General features: G+C 30.2%; 2 protein-coding genes across 2 annotated transcripts; one reads left to right on the top strand and one right to left on the bottom strand.

The window, feature by feature from the left end:
• Positions 1-25: 25 nt before the first annotated feature.
• Positions 26-11,367, bottom strand: LOC116769948 (F-box/LRR-repeat protein 4). The gene is made up of 13 exons (XM_061527766.1): positions 10,980-11,367; positions 10,719-10,812; positions 10,395-10,587; positions 9,783-9,940; positions 8,773-8,894; positions 5,764-5,916; positions 5,128-5,225; positions 4,767-4,876; positions 4,167-4,322; positions 3,435-3,600; positions 2,536-2,721; positions 2,046-2,115; positions 26-1,776 (listed from the first exon to the last, which is right to left on the bottom strand). Exons 1-13 carry the CDS (start codon positions 11,202-11,204, stop codon positions 1,666-1,668), a joined length of 1,842 nt encoding a protein of 613 aa, XP_061383750.1. The 5' UTR covers positions 11,205-11,367; the 3' UTR covers positions 26-1,665.
• A 605-nt stretch (positions 11,368-11,972) lies between these two features.
• Positions 11,973-14,868, top strand: LOC116769949 (splicing factor 3B subunit 4). The gene is made up of 6 exons (XM_032661181.2): positions 11,973-12,308; positions 12,524-12,607; positions 12,880-12,977; positions 13,692-13,868; positions 14,039-14,223; positions 14,411-14,868. The coding sequence occupies exons 1-6, from the start codon at positions 12,275-12,277 to the stop codon at positions 14,835-14,837; spliced, it is 1,005 nt and encodes a 334-aa protein (XP_032517072.1). The 5' UTR covers positions 11,973-12,274; the 3' UTR covers positions 14,838-14,868.
• The last annotated feature ends 1,646 nt before the right edge of the window (positions 14,869-16,514 follow it).

Below are 16,514 nucleotides of genomic sequence, written 5' to 3'. Positions count from 1 at the left end.
CATAAAACAAAAAAAAAACGATAAGTATTATGTAAATATTTATTCACAAAAATTTATTTTGTAAATTAAAATAATACATAGAAACATTTATCTTACATTATGACTCATAGACAACTAATTGACATATCAGACTGCGACTGACATATAATATGTACTTTTATAACATGAACATTTTGCTTTAAATATAATAACCAAATATAAATAAATAGTTCTCAATATATAAATATATATATAGAGCTGTCTTATCATACAATGAATTAGATTCAATAATAAAGCTCTGTTAAATATGCAGCCTTAAAGACTATATTCTTGTGACAAAAAACTAAAACAACAAATTTAACCAACATTTCTGTGGCACTTAAAGAGTCTGTCCTTAAAAACGTCTACGCTTTTGGTTATAAAGGAATATAATTAAATTATAATACAGACATATCACTTAACATATTATTCAAAATTTAAACAAAACTACTAATAGTTTTCCAATGTTTTCTATAGAAAATATGAATAAGCTTTTGAATGGTGTCTTTACTATGAGTTCACACTGTCAAAGACTACACATACAGTTGCCAGTTACATTCATACACTTCACACTATCGTGTGACCATTTAAACGGAAAACTGTCCGTATTTAGTGTGACTGAAAAAATTGTGGCAATAGTACTTAGTGACTATCCCATTAATAGTAATAAAAGAGTTAGAAAAATATAATCAAATCATATCTGATACTAGCCATTAGTATTTAAGTAACTTAGAAGCGGTATAATATAGATTTACATTGAATTAAGACAACACTTAAGTACAAAACAACAATAATATCCTTACATTACACAAAGATACGTTAACCTAAGAATTACCAAAAAAAAAAATAATATTACTCCCTTTTTTAACGTATCAGTATCCTCTATTCAGTCGAAATTAATCACAAAATGAACAAAAAAATATTTTTTTTATTTATTTAATATGAATATGAAACAAAAATATGACTTCTAGCTATCAACTCTTGTGATTATTAATTCCTTATAAAGGAACCTTAAATATATATTACTTCAGTCTTATTGAAAACGAGATTGTTAACTAATTGACGGATAGATCACATTTAACTATAAAATTTTGAATTCATAACAAACAAAAAAAAACGACAAACAAACATTTTAAAATAAACTATTGAAATGAGAATCAAAAAGGTCAAATTAAATAGTAATAATATTAGTATTGTATAATCTGTGTTGAGTCAAGTTAATTTTACGTATATGTAATCTGTGATGAGCGACCGTTGTCAGCTTCAGTCAAATTATTATTGAACAGTAGTGTTGCCACATAAGCCCTTTAGACTTTTTTAGTTAAAAAAATAAATTTTCCTTTCCAGTCAAAGGCTTTCTTTTTCTATTTTAACTTTTAAAAGTCATTAAAATTATCTTTATATTAAACCTGGATTCGCATGGTTAGGTTGTAACAACTTTTGTATGTAGTTCGTGTTTCGTATTTTACATACACGCGTATTACCATTTTGTGTATATGTGAATACATTGTATTTATTTGATGGTGCAAATTCATGTATTGTAAATATGTTACAGTTCTGTAGAGATTTATGTAGCTATTTTTGGACTACTCGACCGCTCGTCGGCGGGCATTATTAAAACTTTCCTGGCAACACTGGTTACAGTGATTATTCCAAGCTGGGTGCTAGGAATAATGCGTTCGGAGCCGTTGTCATGTTTGCAGATTGAAATGACCTCTTTATACTGACGTGTGGATACTGTTTGCGCCACTCCAACACCTAGAATTAATTTCACATAAGAACATTATGAATTAAGATCCAATAAAGACTTTTATTAATAAGTTTAAATGTAATTAATGAAGAAGTAACTCTACAAGATTTTAATGAATTTAATTACTTCTTACAAAATTGCATACATTTCATAATAATATATAGTTTATGTGCAGTATTATCTATTATGAAGAGCAAGGATTAGATTATGTAACGTTAAGACACATAAATAATACATATATAAAAAAAAATTGTTATATATATATAATTTTTGATACCTGAGATTCTTGTATTTGATCGCAGAAGCTAACATCTAGTAGGCGAAGTTCGCGACATTCCGCTAAAATGCTGTAACAAAACGAACTGAGACTATTAACGCGGTGTGAAATATATAAATTAACATAATAAGAAGAAAACCAAAGAATCTACATCACTAGGTCCATGACTAAATGAAACGATAGATTTTAAAGTATTTTTTATATTCAACATAAAGGTATAATTAAAATATTTATTAACTATAGCAACATTACCAAGTATGATATAATAGGGAAAAAAACTCATACATGTACTATTTTTATGAATTTAAAATAAATATAAATATATATTTTTTAGTATCATTTTTTATGTGATTTAAAAATAATATGTAACCTTTTTAATTAATACTTAACAGATTTGTATAGGTATTCTTTATATAAAAAAAAAACCATTAAGGTATGTCCAAGAAGAGAAATTTAGAACTGGTTAGTTTACAATACATGTGCTACTTACTCTGAGCATATATCCGGACTGACAGCCCTGACTCCGAGCAGGTCTAACTGGGCCAGTTTAGTAGCTTTTGGCAGTAATACTCTGAGATCTCTATCACAGATACCGCGGAGAGCACCAAGGAACAACTTCCTCAGATCACCACCGGTCAAAGATGACAACCACTCGCCAGAACTACCAGCTTGTAGGCTGTAAACAATAAAATAGTTACAAATACAATAATACACAAGAGCATAGATTTATTTCTGAAGTATACAATGATATAATATTTTATATGTAGGAATAAAGATTCCCATACTTTATAATATTTTTTTTGCATTGCAGTGGCTAAGTACTCATAAGTTAATAATCTGAATATATGTTATTTAGCTTATCTAACTTGTAAATAACACTTTTACTTTAATAGATTCAATTTCTATATTTCCTCATAACATTTGTTTGAGAACTCAATGTCACGTCCTAACAATTGCAAAGTAAACAACTTGTTATCTTAACAGTGTTTATTAAAGTACTTATCAAGTTTAAACATATATATAAATAGATTAATTATATGTTTTTAATTTTGTTAATAACGTTTTTTTTCTTATCAAAAAACAATATTTTAAAAATTAAAGGATTTTTTTTTTAATTATTTCTATGATAAAACAACTAAGTCCTTGTTAACAAAATAACTATACTGAAGGAATAATTATTAAGGTAAATTAGCGGTTACGAGGTCAAATATAGGAATGTGATAAATAAGGTTTTTTTTTTTTGCTAGTACTCTCATATTATAATGTCTATGGGTTTTAAAACAATACTTTTGTATGACTTGCCAGACATAATATGTAAAACTAAAAAAAAATATTGATGTGAATGTAAGCAAAATTCTGTATATATATATTTATTTTATAAAATCATACCACCATCCTACATCCAACTCCTGTAACTTCTTGCAGTTACCCAAAGCTCGTATACCAATAGCCGTTAATGAGTAGGACTTCCAAAAATCCACGGACATCAGGTCAGGACAGTTCGCGCCCAGAGCTAGCGCCACCTCATCCATGGCTGATATCATTTTACAGGAACCTGAAGAGTTAAATGTATTCAGAGAGCCCAACTATGTATAATATAAAATAGGAAAATTTTACAGGAACCTGAAGAGTTAAAAACTTTCAGAGTGACCAACAATGTATTATATGATATAAGATAGATGAATAATAATTATCTGACTATTTCGTTAGTACGGGGAGAGAGAGTTAAAGAGTAATTGAAATTAATTTTTTGCATGTCTCTCGACAATTTTTAACAGAAAGTGGCTACAGGCACTAAATAGGCCTTTATTCTGGGAAGAAGATATATAAAAAAAAGGAGAAACAGTATGGTTAAAATAGAAATGATGGGCCACTGGGGTTTTTGGGATTAGAAAGAACTTATTTTCATCTTCCATAAAAAAAATGTAGAATAAGGATAAACCTATAAAAGTAAAAACTTGTTTGAATCAAGCTTGGTCCAACAGCTAACATATATTTATTAAAATCATATGAGTACAATTTTTTTATTTTAATTTGAAAAGGACTGACATATTAAAAAATCTACAGCTATATACCATAGACAATGTCAAAATCACAAAGAAATTGTACGAGATAACATACCAACATTGAGATGCTCTAGCGATGGATTTGACCAAACAATGGAGACAGCAGCCGATGTAGTTATGTGAGTTCTGTATAGATCAAGTCGCCTTAACTTGGTGAGTGAAGATAAACATGACCATTCAGAACACGTGACCACCGACCGCAGACATAGCTCTGGATATATATGGCAAAGCAAAAGTACAATTAGTTATATTAATGAATTTTCTGTAATAAGTAATGATTTCAATAATAAAAAAAATCATTTATTTTATTAAGATATTATAGTTGTACAAGAATATATATTTTTGAATTAAGAATCGATTTAATTTTTTTTATGCACTCAGAACAATTGATAATAATTTAAGGGTTTTTTTTTTTAAGAAATCAAATCAAACCACGGATCGGGTATGTTTGGCTTTTCAAATAGTAATTTTAATGACATTTATACCAGAAGTGTTCAATACTATACGTAAAAACTGTATTTTTTTTAATAATATAAAAAATTAAATATAGTTCTTTATCTCGTCAATAACATAGTTTCAATAGTAGTTTTTTTTTTATTTAAACCAAAAAAATAACCAAGAACATGACAAAAAAATATAAAACGTATTTCCTTACCTTGTAAATTAAATGAAGTGTCAACAATAGCTCTTAGTACGGTGTTGTCAACAAATTTACAGCAATTCATCCTTAGATGTGTTAATTCAGAGCCGCTGTATTTTAAGAAGCTGGAAATAAAATACCAAATTTGTATATTTATATATATATATTTAATGTATTTATTGCTATGTTAAATTATAATACTTTTTAATTCCATGTTTCACTCAACACAAACTTGGTGATTCATACAAAACAGTGAAAATATACATATAAATATTCAATATATATATATATATATATATATATATAATACGAAACGAAACGAAACGACACAGAATATAATAGAAATTTAATAACTTCCGTATAATTGAATACTAACTTAACAACATAATAGGACTGTATCATGCAATGACTGCCGCACCATGACAGATCAAGTTTCTGTAGGAATTTGCATTTCATTGATAGATTGACAAGCACCTGGGAAATATAACATTATGATTAACAAAAAAAAAATTAATAAACTAATTTAATTAAAAGAAATATTCTTACAAATCATGATATTTAATCTCATAAAAAAACACACACATTTCTTGTATAAGAAAATTTCAATAAACTAATTAAAAACTGTGAAAGGCATAAAAATCGATCATTGTTCTAAGATAACAATAATCTGCTAGTAATTTAATAGGATATTCTTTTAATAGTTAGAAAAAATGTAAGAAAAAATTCTAGCAGATTTTTTGCGATTGTTTGTTAATATGTCATTAAAATGACTTATAGGTGAAGGGAATGGCGTGGATCCAACTACTAAATATTCAAGACAGCTCCTTGTACTGAATACTATATACTTGAAGGCTTAATAGGCTGAATACTTGAAGGCTAAGCTCTTAAATATATATTTCTAAGGCCTTTTAACGACAAAAAATTAATAAAATCTTCTAATGAAATTTATCAGCAATAAGTTTACAAGACATATAAATATATGAGTATTTTTCATTATATACATTCCACATACCTGAGATCTCACACAATGCCAGTATGGTCGGAGATCAATACTTCTATACAATATGGCATCAGATGCCAGCCTTTTGAAATGTGTATTGACCTGAGCACATCTACATAAAGACTGCATATCTAAATATTTCATCACCGATAATATAGTCTCGTCCTGGAATACAATATAATTTTAATAACAGGCTTTTCTCATGAATCTCTCTAGAGATATGATTTGGGACATTTTTTGTAGTGGTGGTCCCTCAAGATAGATTTTTGAACCACTTTTGTATATATACTTCAACATTGCCTAGGGATATTTCATTTTTACCTTGTTACATGAAATTCTGTATATATTTTGTTGAAACAATTATACATGAAACTGAAGTTTATATTGCGGTTTATACTTGCAATACATAAAAAGAGATGCATCAATGATTTTTAATTAATTTTTTTGTGATTTTATTTTTGCGTGGAATTTTTAATTTGTACATTATGGATTTTATGTAGGATATTATGAAAATTAAAATCATAAAATAATAAAAAAAAAAGCATTTAATTAAAGTTAATAATCAGTATTTCCTCCCCTAACATTAATTAGAGTTCGGCTTCGGTTATTTATGTTCAAAATTAAGTTATCCAAATCGAGCTGTGGTATCAGGTCCCATGTTCTTTTCAACTGCAGGAAAAGTTGTTCTTCTGTTATCAAATTCGGAGAAAAATTTACCAAGCTCTTCGTTGTAATATATCCCATGCGTGTTCAATGGGATTCATGTCGGAGAACTGAGCAGGTCAGTCCATAACCCTGATTTCATGTTCCCTAAGCACAGTTGATACCAGCTCAGCCGTATGGGCACTGGCATTATCATGCATGAGTTGGAACCCCTGACCCATTTGTACCCTGTGTAGGATAATCACAGGTTCCACTACTTTATTGTGGTATTTCAGCGCATTCACGTTCCCTCTTATCCAAATGTCCAAATCGGTGTTACGAATATCAGCCCATACCACAATAGTGCCGCCTTGATATGAATAGACTTCTTGTGGATGCTGGAAACGGCTTCGTCTACCAGGAACTCGCCAAACCCTTGATCTTCGTGAATCCGGATAAAATCCAAACCGAGACTCATCAGGAAAAAGCACCATGGACCATTGCTCGTCACTCCATACGAAATGTTCTCGAGCTCAAAAGTCTCCGTCCGCGATTGCCACGCCACAAAGCTGGACACCAAAGTGGTCTGCGAGAATTAAGACCAGCTTCATGTAATCTTCTTCTTACAGTTTGGTCACTAACCAACAATTGGTGATCAGATTGTAGCCTTTGAACCATTTGCATAGCTGTAATATTGGGTTGTCTCCTGGCGGTATTATTGAAGAAAACGGTCCTGTCTAGGAGTGGTGATGCGATATCTGCCTGAATACCGTTCAGCGACATCGCCTGTAGCACGATATCGTGACCATAACCGGGAGATTACATTTTGGCCGGTTTGCAGTCTCAGCAACCACGCTTTGTATAGCGCCCGCTTCCAACATGCCTACAGCTCTAATCTGCTCTTCCCTTGTCAAATATCGACGTGACATAACAATGAATGTAACACACGTTGAAATTAGGAAAATTGAAGAAAAGAAGAAAATGTGTAATGACCTTTGATTTTCCAGAACTTCATTGTTTTATTGTAACATGAAGTAACTTTTCAACGGCCAAATTCGAATAATCGACATTCTTTTATTTCAAAATGAGTTTATTTATTTTTTTGAATTTGGAAAGAAGTAGTGGAGAAGATTTATATACAAACTTTATCTATACAGTAAATTGTTTTTAAGGTTAAGAAGTCTTTCATGTAATATCCCTAGACATTGTTGATGTGTATATATATAATTGATAAAAACTCCCAATATTTCAAATGAAATAAAATGAGGATGACCTAAAATTTTCAAAATAAATTCTGTTTTGACATTGAACTAAGAAAATAGTTTAAAATGTTTGAAAAAAATAATAATAATTAAAGATATGTGGAATACAAATTAATGTTCAATATAAGTTTATAACCTTCGCGTGACTGAACACCTTTAGATTGTTAATCAAAAACAAGCTTTTTTTTAATAGTTTGCGGTTGCAAAGATTTTGTGAGACTTTGTGATTATTTTGACTGTTTGTAAACAAGTAAAAATATGAAAACACGAAAAGGGCAAGCATTCATGATCCGCAATTATTGTTTTGCGGTTATTGACATCTGTCAGTTACGTGACGATTGTTAGTGTTTAAGCGGGAAAATTCAAAATTATTCCATTTTTGTATATTTAGTCATCTAAAATACTAATATTTCTAAATAAAATATTTTTTTATGGAAATTGAGACATAGATTTAAAAATAAAAGCAATGAAATATTTAACATCCCTATTATACCGGAAATAATTTACAAAGCAATGAAAATTATTTCAAAAATCTGATGGTTTACAAAAGAAGCATCATATATAGATACTTAAGTCACATGTCAATTGTTTTGTAACTTTAACTATAACATTAACCTTATAACCTTGACTGTGAACTAAAACTATTTATAATCTTGAGAATTTCCGCTATCATTATATTATCTGTCATAACATAATAAATCTACGTCACTGTTTCTATGCGAATTATATAAATATGTATATATATATATATAGTACTGAATGTCTTAATTTCGATATTTAAAAAAAATCACTGAAAACATTAATTTTAAGATTGGCATAATACATACAACCTTAGAATAGTAAGATATAAATTTGTCCATTTGTATTTTTTGACGGAAAAATAACAAAAAAAAAATAACGATTCTATTTACTGTACATTACCCACTTACCTAATTTCGTATACTAATAAATCTAATATTTGCTTAAGTGACGAATTCGATTGTGAGAATCGCGAGCAATGATTACGAGATAATCACTGTTAAAAAAATAAATCGATTATTTATCGATATTAAACAATTATTATTTAAATGTGAATAAGTATATAATTAAATGTAACGATAATTTTCTATATACTTACAGGGAGTCTCTGAAAATCGCCTAATGGTGGCCCTCTATCTAACAATTTATCTGAGGACAAAACCGTCGGCTGCACTATGTCTTCGTGGAGATTTGAAGCAATTACTTTATTAAGAAGCATACCTAGAAGTAAAAATATCATTCAGTACACGAAAAGACGTCTTTTAATAACATATTATTTAATTATTTATATATGAAAAAAATTAATATATATTAATATTGTTTTTTTCTTTTATTGATTTGTTTCAATTAATAACGAGAAGTAAAATTCATACAAAGTGATGAAAATAGGTAAGGTTAATACTTTGGATAAATGTTAATAAAATTCAACCCATTTTTATAACTTCCTGAAAGTGAAAAACGTATTTCTTTTAAATAATATATAACATTATAAAACAATCAAACAGAGGAAAGTTAACGGAAGGGTTATATATATAATGAATTGTGGCGAAATTCTTAAGCAACTTCTCAAGTTCCGTGGAAAACAAATAAACAATTAAACGAGATTTTGCGCAATCTTCGTAGCAGTCACGGCCAAGGCATTCAATTGAACTGACTTTTGTAAGGCTTTAAAAAAATGTAAGTACTATTTACGTAACATAAAAAAAATATGTATACAATAATCATAACCATACCAAAATCGTATAAGAAATATAGAACTAATAATAGAAATATATCATTATCTTATCTCACTCGCATTAACACGTGAGTCACGTGACATTTTATTAATAGCTAAGTACATGACGTCATTTGCTAGTAAACGACCAGGCAGGAATAGGAAGATATTATTTACAGCGCTGTAAGTAGGACATTGTAAATCTAAATATCTGGCTTATCAAAGTAAATTTGAATTATGATAACACAAACTGAGTACAGTTAATGCTACCTAATCTAGACCTATGGTAATCTTGAAGTAATATTGAAAAGTATTTAGTATGAAAATGAACTAATTCAATCAAGCGCTTATATTGTCCTTGTATTTTACTACGTAAAGTTAATATATGCACTGACCTTTCTCAACAACCGGCTGGCTCCTCTTGAATAGAGTGGAATATGAAAAATTATTTTTTATTTTTCCAATATTTGCGGGTTCTCTTCCCTTCAGCAGAACGGCGTCAAGTTCTGTATAGTACGGCAGGAGACGGTGATTGAATTCTAATCTCAGTATCCTGTGACATTTCATATTAATAATTTTAAGAGAATATTTTTTATATTTTTTAAATTGTATATAATTTTTGTTTTTTGACCGAAATATAAAATGATTATGCTTGATAGAAAATTTGGTTTTAATTGATACTTAAATAATAAATATTTGTGTTTCATATAACAGAATAATAGTAATACTGTTAATTTTTATTATGGATATTATCTTACCTCGAATTGAATAGAATAGCACAATACAATAATACTATAGGTGAATTTAGGTTCAGAATGTTACAGAAGACAAGAGTACAAAAGGCAACCATAGCTATGAGTGATTTCTGTTTGGTAACATTAATAAAATAAATAATATTTAGATGATGGAAGATTGTTAAAGTGTGCAAAAAAAAATATATATATATATATATATGTATATATATATAAACATACACATAACATATTGAAAATACTTAGAAAAAATACCTTGTTGGAACATTTATTTGTCGTATCGGTGGGCTGAATATCCTTGGAGTATCACCTGCATATTCTGGCTCCCCTTCCCACAACAGAATCCATGAAGCACGTCCGAGTGCCCAAATTCTAACTAACGCACCAGGATTGTATGTCTCAAATACTGCCACCTCCAACGGAAACACTGCCCTTTCAAATGACACTTCTGTTTAATCAAATAAAAAGTAATGTTAGTAAACAGTAAATACAAAAATTAGATATGCAAGTTATACTAAAGATGTGTAATAGTTTAATAGGGTTAATATTTTAAAATATGATAATAAAATATCTACATACCCACAAAATCCTGACTTGGTATTGCACTACTGTTTTGGGGCATGTAATCCTTTTGAAATGATGGTGCTTCATCCCACCAAGTTCCATAGGTCCGCTTTATAGTATAAAAAAAACAAACACTGAATATTAATTACTAATTATAATAAATTTTTACTTTTTATACATGTTTACAGTCTTTATAAGCAAATGTCTCGAGAATGCCGACTTACTTAATTCACTACGGCAATAGTAAAAAATATATATTGAAAGAAATCTAATTACCATAACAAAGGCTTGCGGATAATCTCCATAATCTGGAAAGTTAGACGGGGGGCCTCTTAAATTAAAAGCGGTATATGATACACTAATTTCGCTTCCATACTGAGAGCTAAAATCTTCCACAGTTTGAACAAACTGCTCGATTATTTGAGAATCGTTTTCTTCATTTGAATATGAATCGTCTTTGAACCATAACAAGGAAGAAATAATATCGGAGGCACTCTGCATTTTATTTGATTTGATCTACATTAAGTACAAAGCAAAATTACTTTCGTTTTGAAATTAAATAAAGATGCTTAACAAATTATAATAATGACAATAAAAAAATAAACAAACTACAAAAGAAGCGGTACGTCTTTAGTCTAGCTGGACAAGTTCTGTATTACTGATATAGATACTATATAATCAGTATTCAGTGTGCACATAGCAAGTGCCTTGAAAAAGAAAGAGATGACAAAACAACATAGCACTTTACTCTTCTTTCTTTCCTGCCGTGATCAAAATCTACATTATTAATAATAAAATTATAATATAAATCATTTAGTTTTAAAATAAACTACATATTTTGTTATCAATTTTAGATACATAATAAAAGAATTATTTAAAAACAATAATCATGTCCGTTTGAGATGTATATGTTATAACAGACTAAAAAAATATTCATGCTAAAAGTCATATATTTTTAAAATTATAATTATATATACAGTAAAAATAATTTTGTTACTAATTTCGAATAATAACCTATAAAATTATATTTTTTCCTGTTTAATAATTATACACAAATCATTTGGATATATGTTTAATAAAAATATTTCGGAAGAAACTAATATTTTTGGATTACTACGCTTTAATTTTAAACGACTACAACAAGGAATAGGTTTTTCAATTCGACCCGATTTATGCTTTTTATTATTTTTGAAAACTACATACTTCCGACATTTCGGTTACTTATGTACTTTGTAAAAATAGTAAAATGACGCGCAGTAATCCGAAAATATTAGTTGCATTTAAATGATTACTTGCGTAAGTCTTAGATCTCATTATAATATTTTGCAAGATTATTGTGTGAATTAGGTCGTCCTTTTGCCAAATCGGTATAACAGATAAGTATAAGTAATAAATAAAATAAATCCGATTATTTACTGTCATCAATTGAGCCTGCCTCCCAATACGTGTCAAATTCTCGTTGATGTCATATGTCATTCTGCAACGTCAAACAAGCGTTAGTGGTTAGCGTCTTACTTGGTTATAAATTATGATTATTTTCTATAATTTTAAAGCTTAATTTGTAAACCACGATGGCTGCAGGACCAATTGCAGAAAGAAATCAAGGTACTGTTCTATCTCAAACTTAGAAATATATAAAATCGAAGTAGTGAAAAGGTTATGTTTCGTTCGCGCCGCTCAAAACCATAGCCTTTAGAGAAAAATAATGTATAATGATATATTGTATTAAAAATATTGTGGGTTTCTTTATGTGATTAATAGTTTATTTATTCATTGCCATTTCTCCATCATATATATTAGTGATTTCAATGTTATTTCAGATGCAACGATTTACGTTGGTGGTTTGGACGACAGAGTCACAGAAAGCCTGCTTTGGGAACTATTTGTTCAAGCTGGACCTGTCGGTAAGTGAATCTGAAATATAATGAGTATAGAATTTTATTTATAGTGCTAGGGAACATAACATAATTTAAACATTATTCACATTTTAGCTCTGAAAGAAACAAGACATATATATCTTATTTTTGTATTTCTTACAAAGTCCCTTATATTTACTGATGTCTTTATATTGTAATTGTGTCTTTTCATTCATGTGAAATTGGACCTGAATAGGTTAGTCAAATATTATTTAATGTATTAACAATTTATCTTTATACCAAGAAAATTTTCTTTGTAGTGAATGTTCATATGCCAAAGGACCGAGTGACACAAACTCATCAAGGATATGGATTTGTTGAATTTATGGGAGAAGAAGATGCCGATTATGCAATAAAGGTACTTAAAAGGGAATAGTTATCTGACAGTAATATATTATATATATAAGAACAATTTTTTTTGCCTTATCTATGTATGGCTCATATATATATGTTGAACCACATTTGTTGTCAAAGAAAACATATGTTAATAAAAGTGTTAAAGAAAATCTTTCTCATCTACATACAAGTTCAAAATATTTTATTTATTGTGAGGTAAAAAATCAAATAAGCTTTAATAAAAAAAATATATGTGCAATTAAGATCTTAACTTTCTGTTTTCATATGTTCAAAACTAAATATGACATATCTTTACAATGTATAATATTAATGAATATTTGTCGTGTTCAGGAACCATTTAAATAACAGTTCAGTACAATATTTAATATTTTCCATTTGTGAATGTAAATGATTACAAGATTTTTACATGATATGAATAAAAGAACTATTATAGAAATGAGGAATGTCACCATTGTATTGTTTTACAGAAGTATTCCTTTTTTTTATATTAATTGGTGTTACTAAATATCATTTTCTTAGATATAACAAAAAATAAGTACTGACTACATAAGGCAATTTTATTATTATTCTGGCCGGTAAAATGTTCATGCATTAGATATGTAGAGATATTGCCGGTTTTTTCAATTTAGAACAAAGAAGGAGTTTTTAATAATTCTTTTTTCTATTATATTTAGCTTTTTCTTTTTCTTTATGTTTATGTTTTTTTTTTTTGTAGGTCATGAATATGATAAAACTATATGGAAAGCCTGTAAGGGTAAATAAAGCGTCTGCACACCAGAAGAACCTTGATGTGGGAGCTAATGTGTTCATTGGTAATCTTGATCCCGAGGTAGATGAAAAACTATTGTATGATACATTTTCTGCATTCGGTGTCATATTGCAGACGCCTAAGGTATGTTTTATAATACAATTTATAATAAAGGTGCTGTTAAGAGAAATAGTTTACATTATTAACTAATTAAATTAACTTTATTAAACCTTTGATTCTAAATTCAATACAATTAAAGCCTTAGAGCAATATTTTTTTTAAGCAGAAGGTTGTTATTAAGTATCAATTCACAGGTTATGAGAGACCCCGAGACTGGTAACTCAAAAGCATTTGCATTTATAAACTTTGCATCCTTCGAAGCCTCCGATGCGGCCATAGAGGCTATGAATAATCAGTACTTGTGCAACCGTCCTATATCTGTCTCTTATGCATTTAAGAAAGATGTTAAGGGAGAAAGGCATGGTTCCGCAGCTGAAAGGTGAATAAAGAAAATAACATAAATAAACATAACATAATATATGGAAGTTTATAAATTCAATTAATAGTAGCAGTAATGTTTGTAAGCCATATGTCTTCATAATAAAAGACAATAAACAATAATTTCTTATGACACAAAATATTTGTCTATGTAATATTAATATTGTTTACTGTTTTTCTATTTACAGGTTACTGGCAGCACAAAATCCTTTATCGCATGCAGACAGACCTCACCAGCTGTTTGCAGATGCGCCACCTATAATGGGTCCACTGTTGATGGCTCCTCCTCCACCACCGACGCCAAGTCCGATGCCGCCTGGCCCTCCGTTGACATCGCGACCTCCATTGCCAATGGCTGCTCCCCCACCACCTCCCTCAACAATGCCTCCACCTGGGCCACCTCCACCCCCAGGGCCCCCACCCCCTCCGCCGCCATTTCATCATTTCCCCCCTCCTCCATTCGGACCCCCTGGCTTTGGCCCACCACCCCCTCCTGGAGCGAGGCCCCCACCATGGAGGCCACCCCCACCGTCTTTCAGGCCCCAATACCGACCGCCACCGTTTGGTCATCCCCCTTTCCCGCACCACCCGCCTGAACCAAACTATAACTATTAAGTCTTTAAGAAATATAGGGTAATTTAACGTACTATTGTTGTGTTTTATTTGCAAACATACATTTTTATTTCTTTTTTTGCTTGAACAATATGGATATTTCTTCTTCATTACCAATACAATAGACTTAATATTTTTGTTTATGATTGTTATATGATTTTATGAAATATAATATCTTAATTATTCTAATATAATCCTTATCGATTTTTATAACTCTCGGTAATAGGATAAGGCTATTATTCAACTAATTAAGGCTAGTAAAGTTTTATTGGATGTCATGTATTGTGAAAATTTATGTAAAATTTGTTTTTTTTTTTTCTATTAGAAAATTTTAGGAAACAATTTCGTTAAAAGTTATTTAATAAATATAGGTATTAGGTACTAAGCGCCTAGGCAGATGAAAAGGAGAAATATAAGATATTTTCAGGGCTTTTCATAGTTTCTTTGACTTCATGGGGAACGTGTTATTTTATGTAGTGCTTGTAGACTTTGATTGTTATAATCAGGGTTATTTGAAAACAAAACAATTAGCTCTGTCGAGCAATTTTTGTAAGTCCGTATATTTATGCTACAAGGCCATGTTAAAGATTGTTCTACTTTAGGCTGTCGGTCGTCACATGCTGATCTCTTTGGATATAAGATCATCTCATTAAAACTCATAACCAGGAGGCAGCCGTGGACATGCGAGGCTGCCGTGAATTTGTATTTGAAAATCTTTTTGCTCTAATTTTGGCCTTATAAACCGACAAGTGCGTATGATATAATATTAACACTGCACATCAAGTAAATCTTAACCTTATGCTTTTATAAGAGATTTTACTTCGACTTTAGAGATGGGGGAGAGACTAGTAGAAAGAATAAATAGCGTTAATAAGTTTGAACATCCGGTACCACAAGATTCTAGTGTGGGTATAAATAAAATACCAAATTCGAAGCTTCGGAAAAGGAGACTGGGTCGCTATTTTCTCGAATTTATTTTGGATCTAATCGCGTTTTCATTTGCCTAAAACAAATTGGGCTGTTGTTTGAAATTCTGATTTACAGATGGTGTAAATCTTCTGCGAAAACAGTTCTTTGATCGACTCCTGCGAAGCTGAAAAAGTTACTCGTGACGAAACTGAAGCTTGAGGGACTTCAACTGTGATGATCTTACAGAGAGAATGGACGTGATAGCCCTCCCCTCGATAGTGCCTGTTTGACATCTTAAGTTGCCATGACATAAAAATGTTTACTAAACATCCATGATATATTCCGTTAGAGCATCCACAAATTGATACCGCCGCTTCTCCGAATGTTTCTGCACAGATGATCTACACTTAGATGTGATGCTGCTTTAGTTGTGCTTATGTGTAAGTACCTAACACGGGTTATCGGACACCTGCCTTATTTGTCATTTTTCACTTTCATATTTCTTTTACCGAACAGGAAGGGCAAAACTGTGTTGTGAGTCGATTTTTCAAATCCAATCCAAAAATAGAGGAATGTGAAAGGGAGCTTAGCGATCAGGTTAGTGGCTACCAGTATACAATCTTTAGGAATGAAGGCTTTTATACTTATGCTAAAGGCTTGTTTAAATTGGTTAGGGAGTACACAACTGTTTAGTAGCGGGGTTAAAATGAGAACCAATGGATCCGTGACTTGTTGTTGCAGCTATAAACTTTGCATTTGCATCTGTTATGA

Source organism: Danaus plexippus, assembly GCF_018135715.1.
Source record: "Danaus plexippus chromosome 13 unlocalized genomic scaffold, MEX_DaPlex mxdp_15, whole genome shotgun sequence".
Lineage (NCBI taxonomy): Eukaryota > Metazoa > Arthropoda > Insecta > Lepidoptera > Nymphalidae > Danaus > Danaus plexippus.
This window is presented reverse-complemented; position numbering and strand designations above follow the sequence as displayed.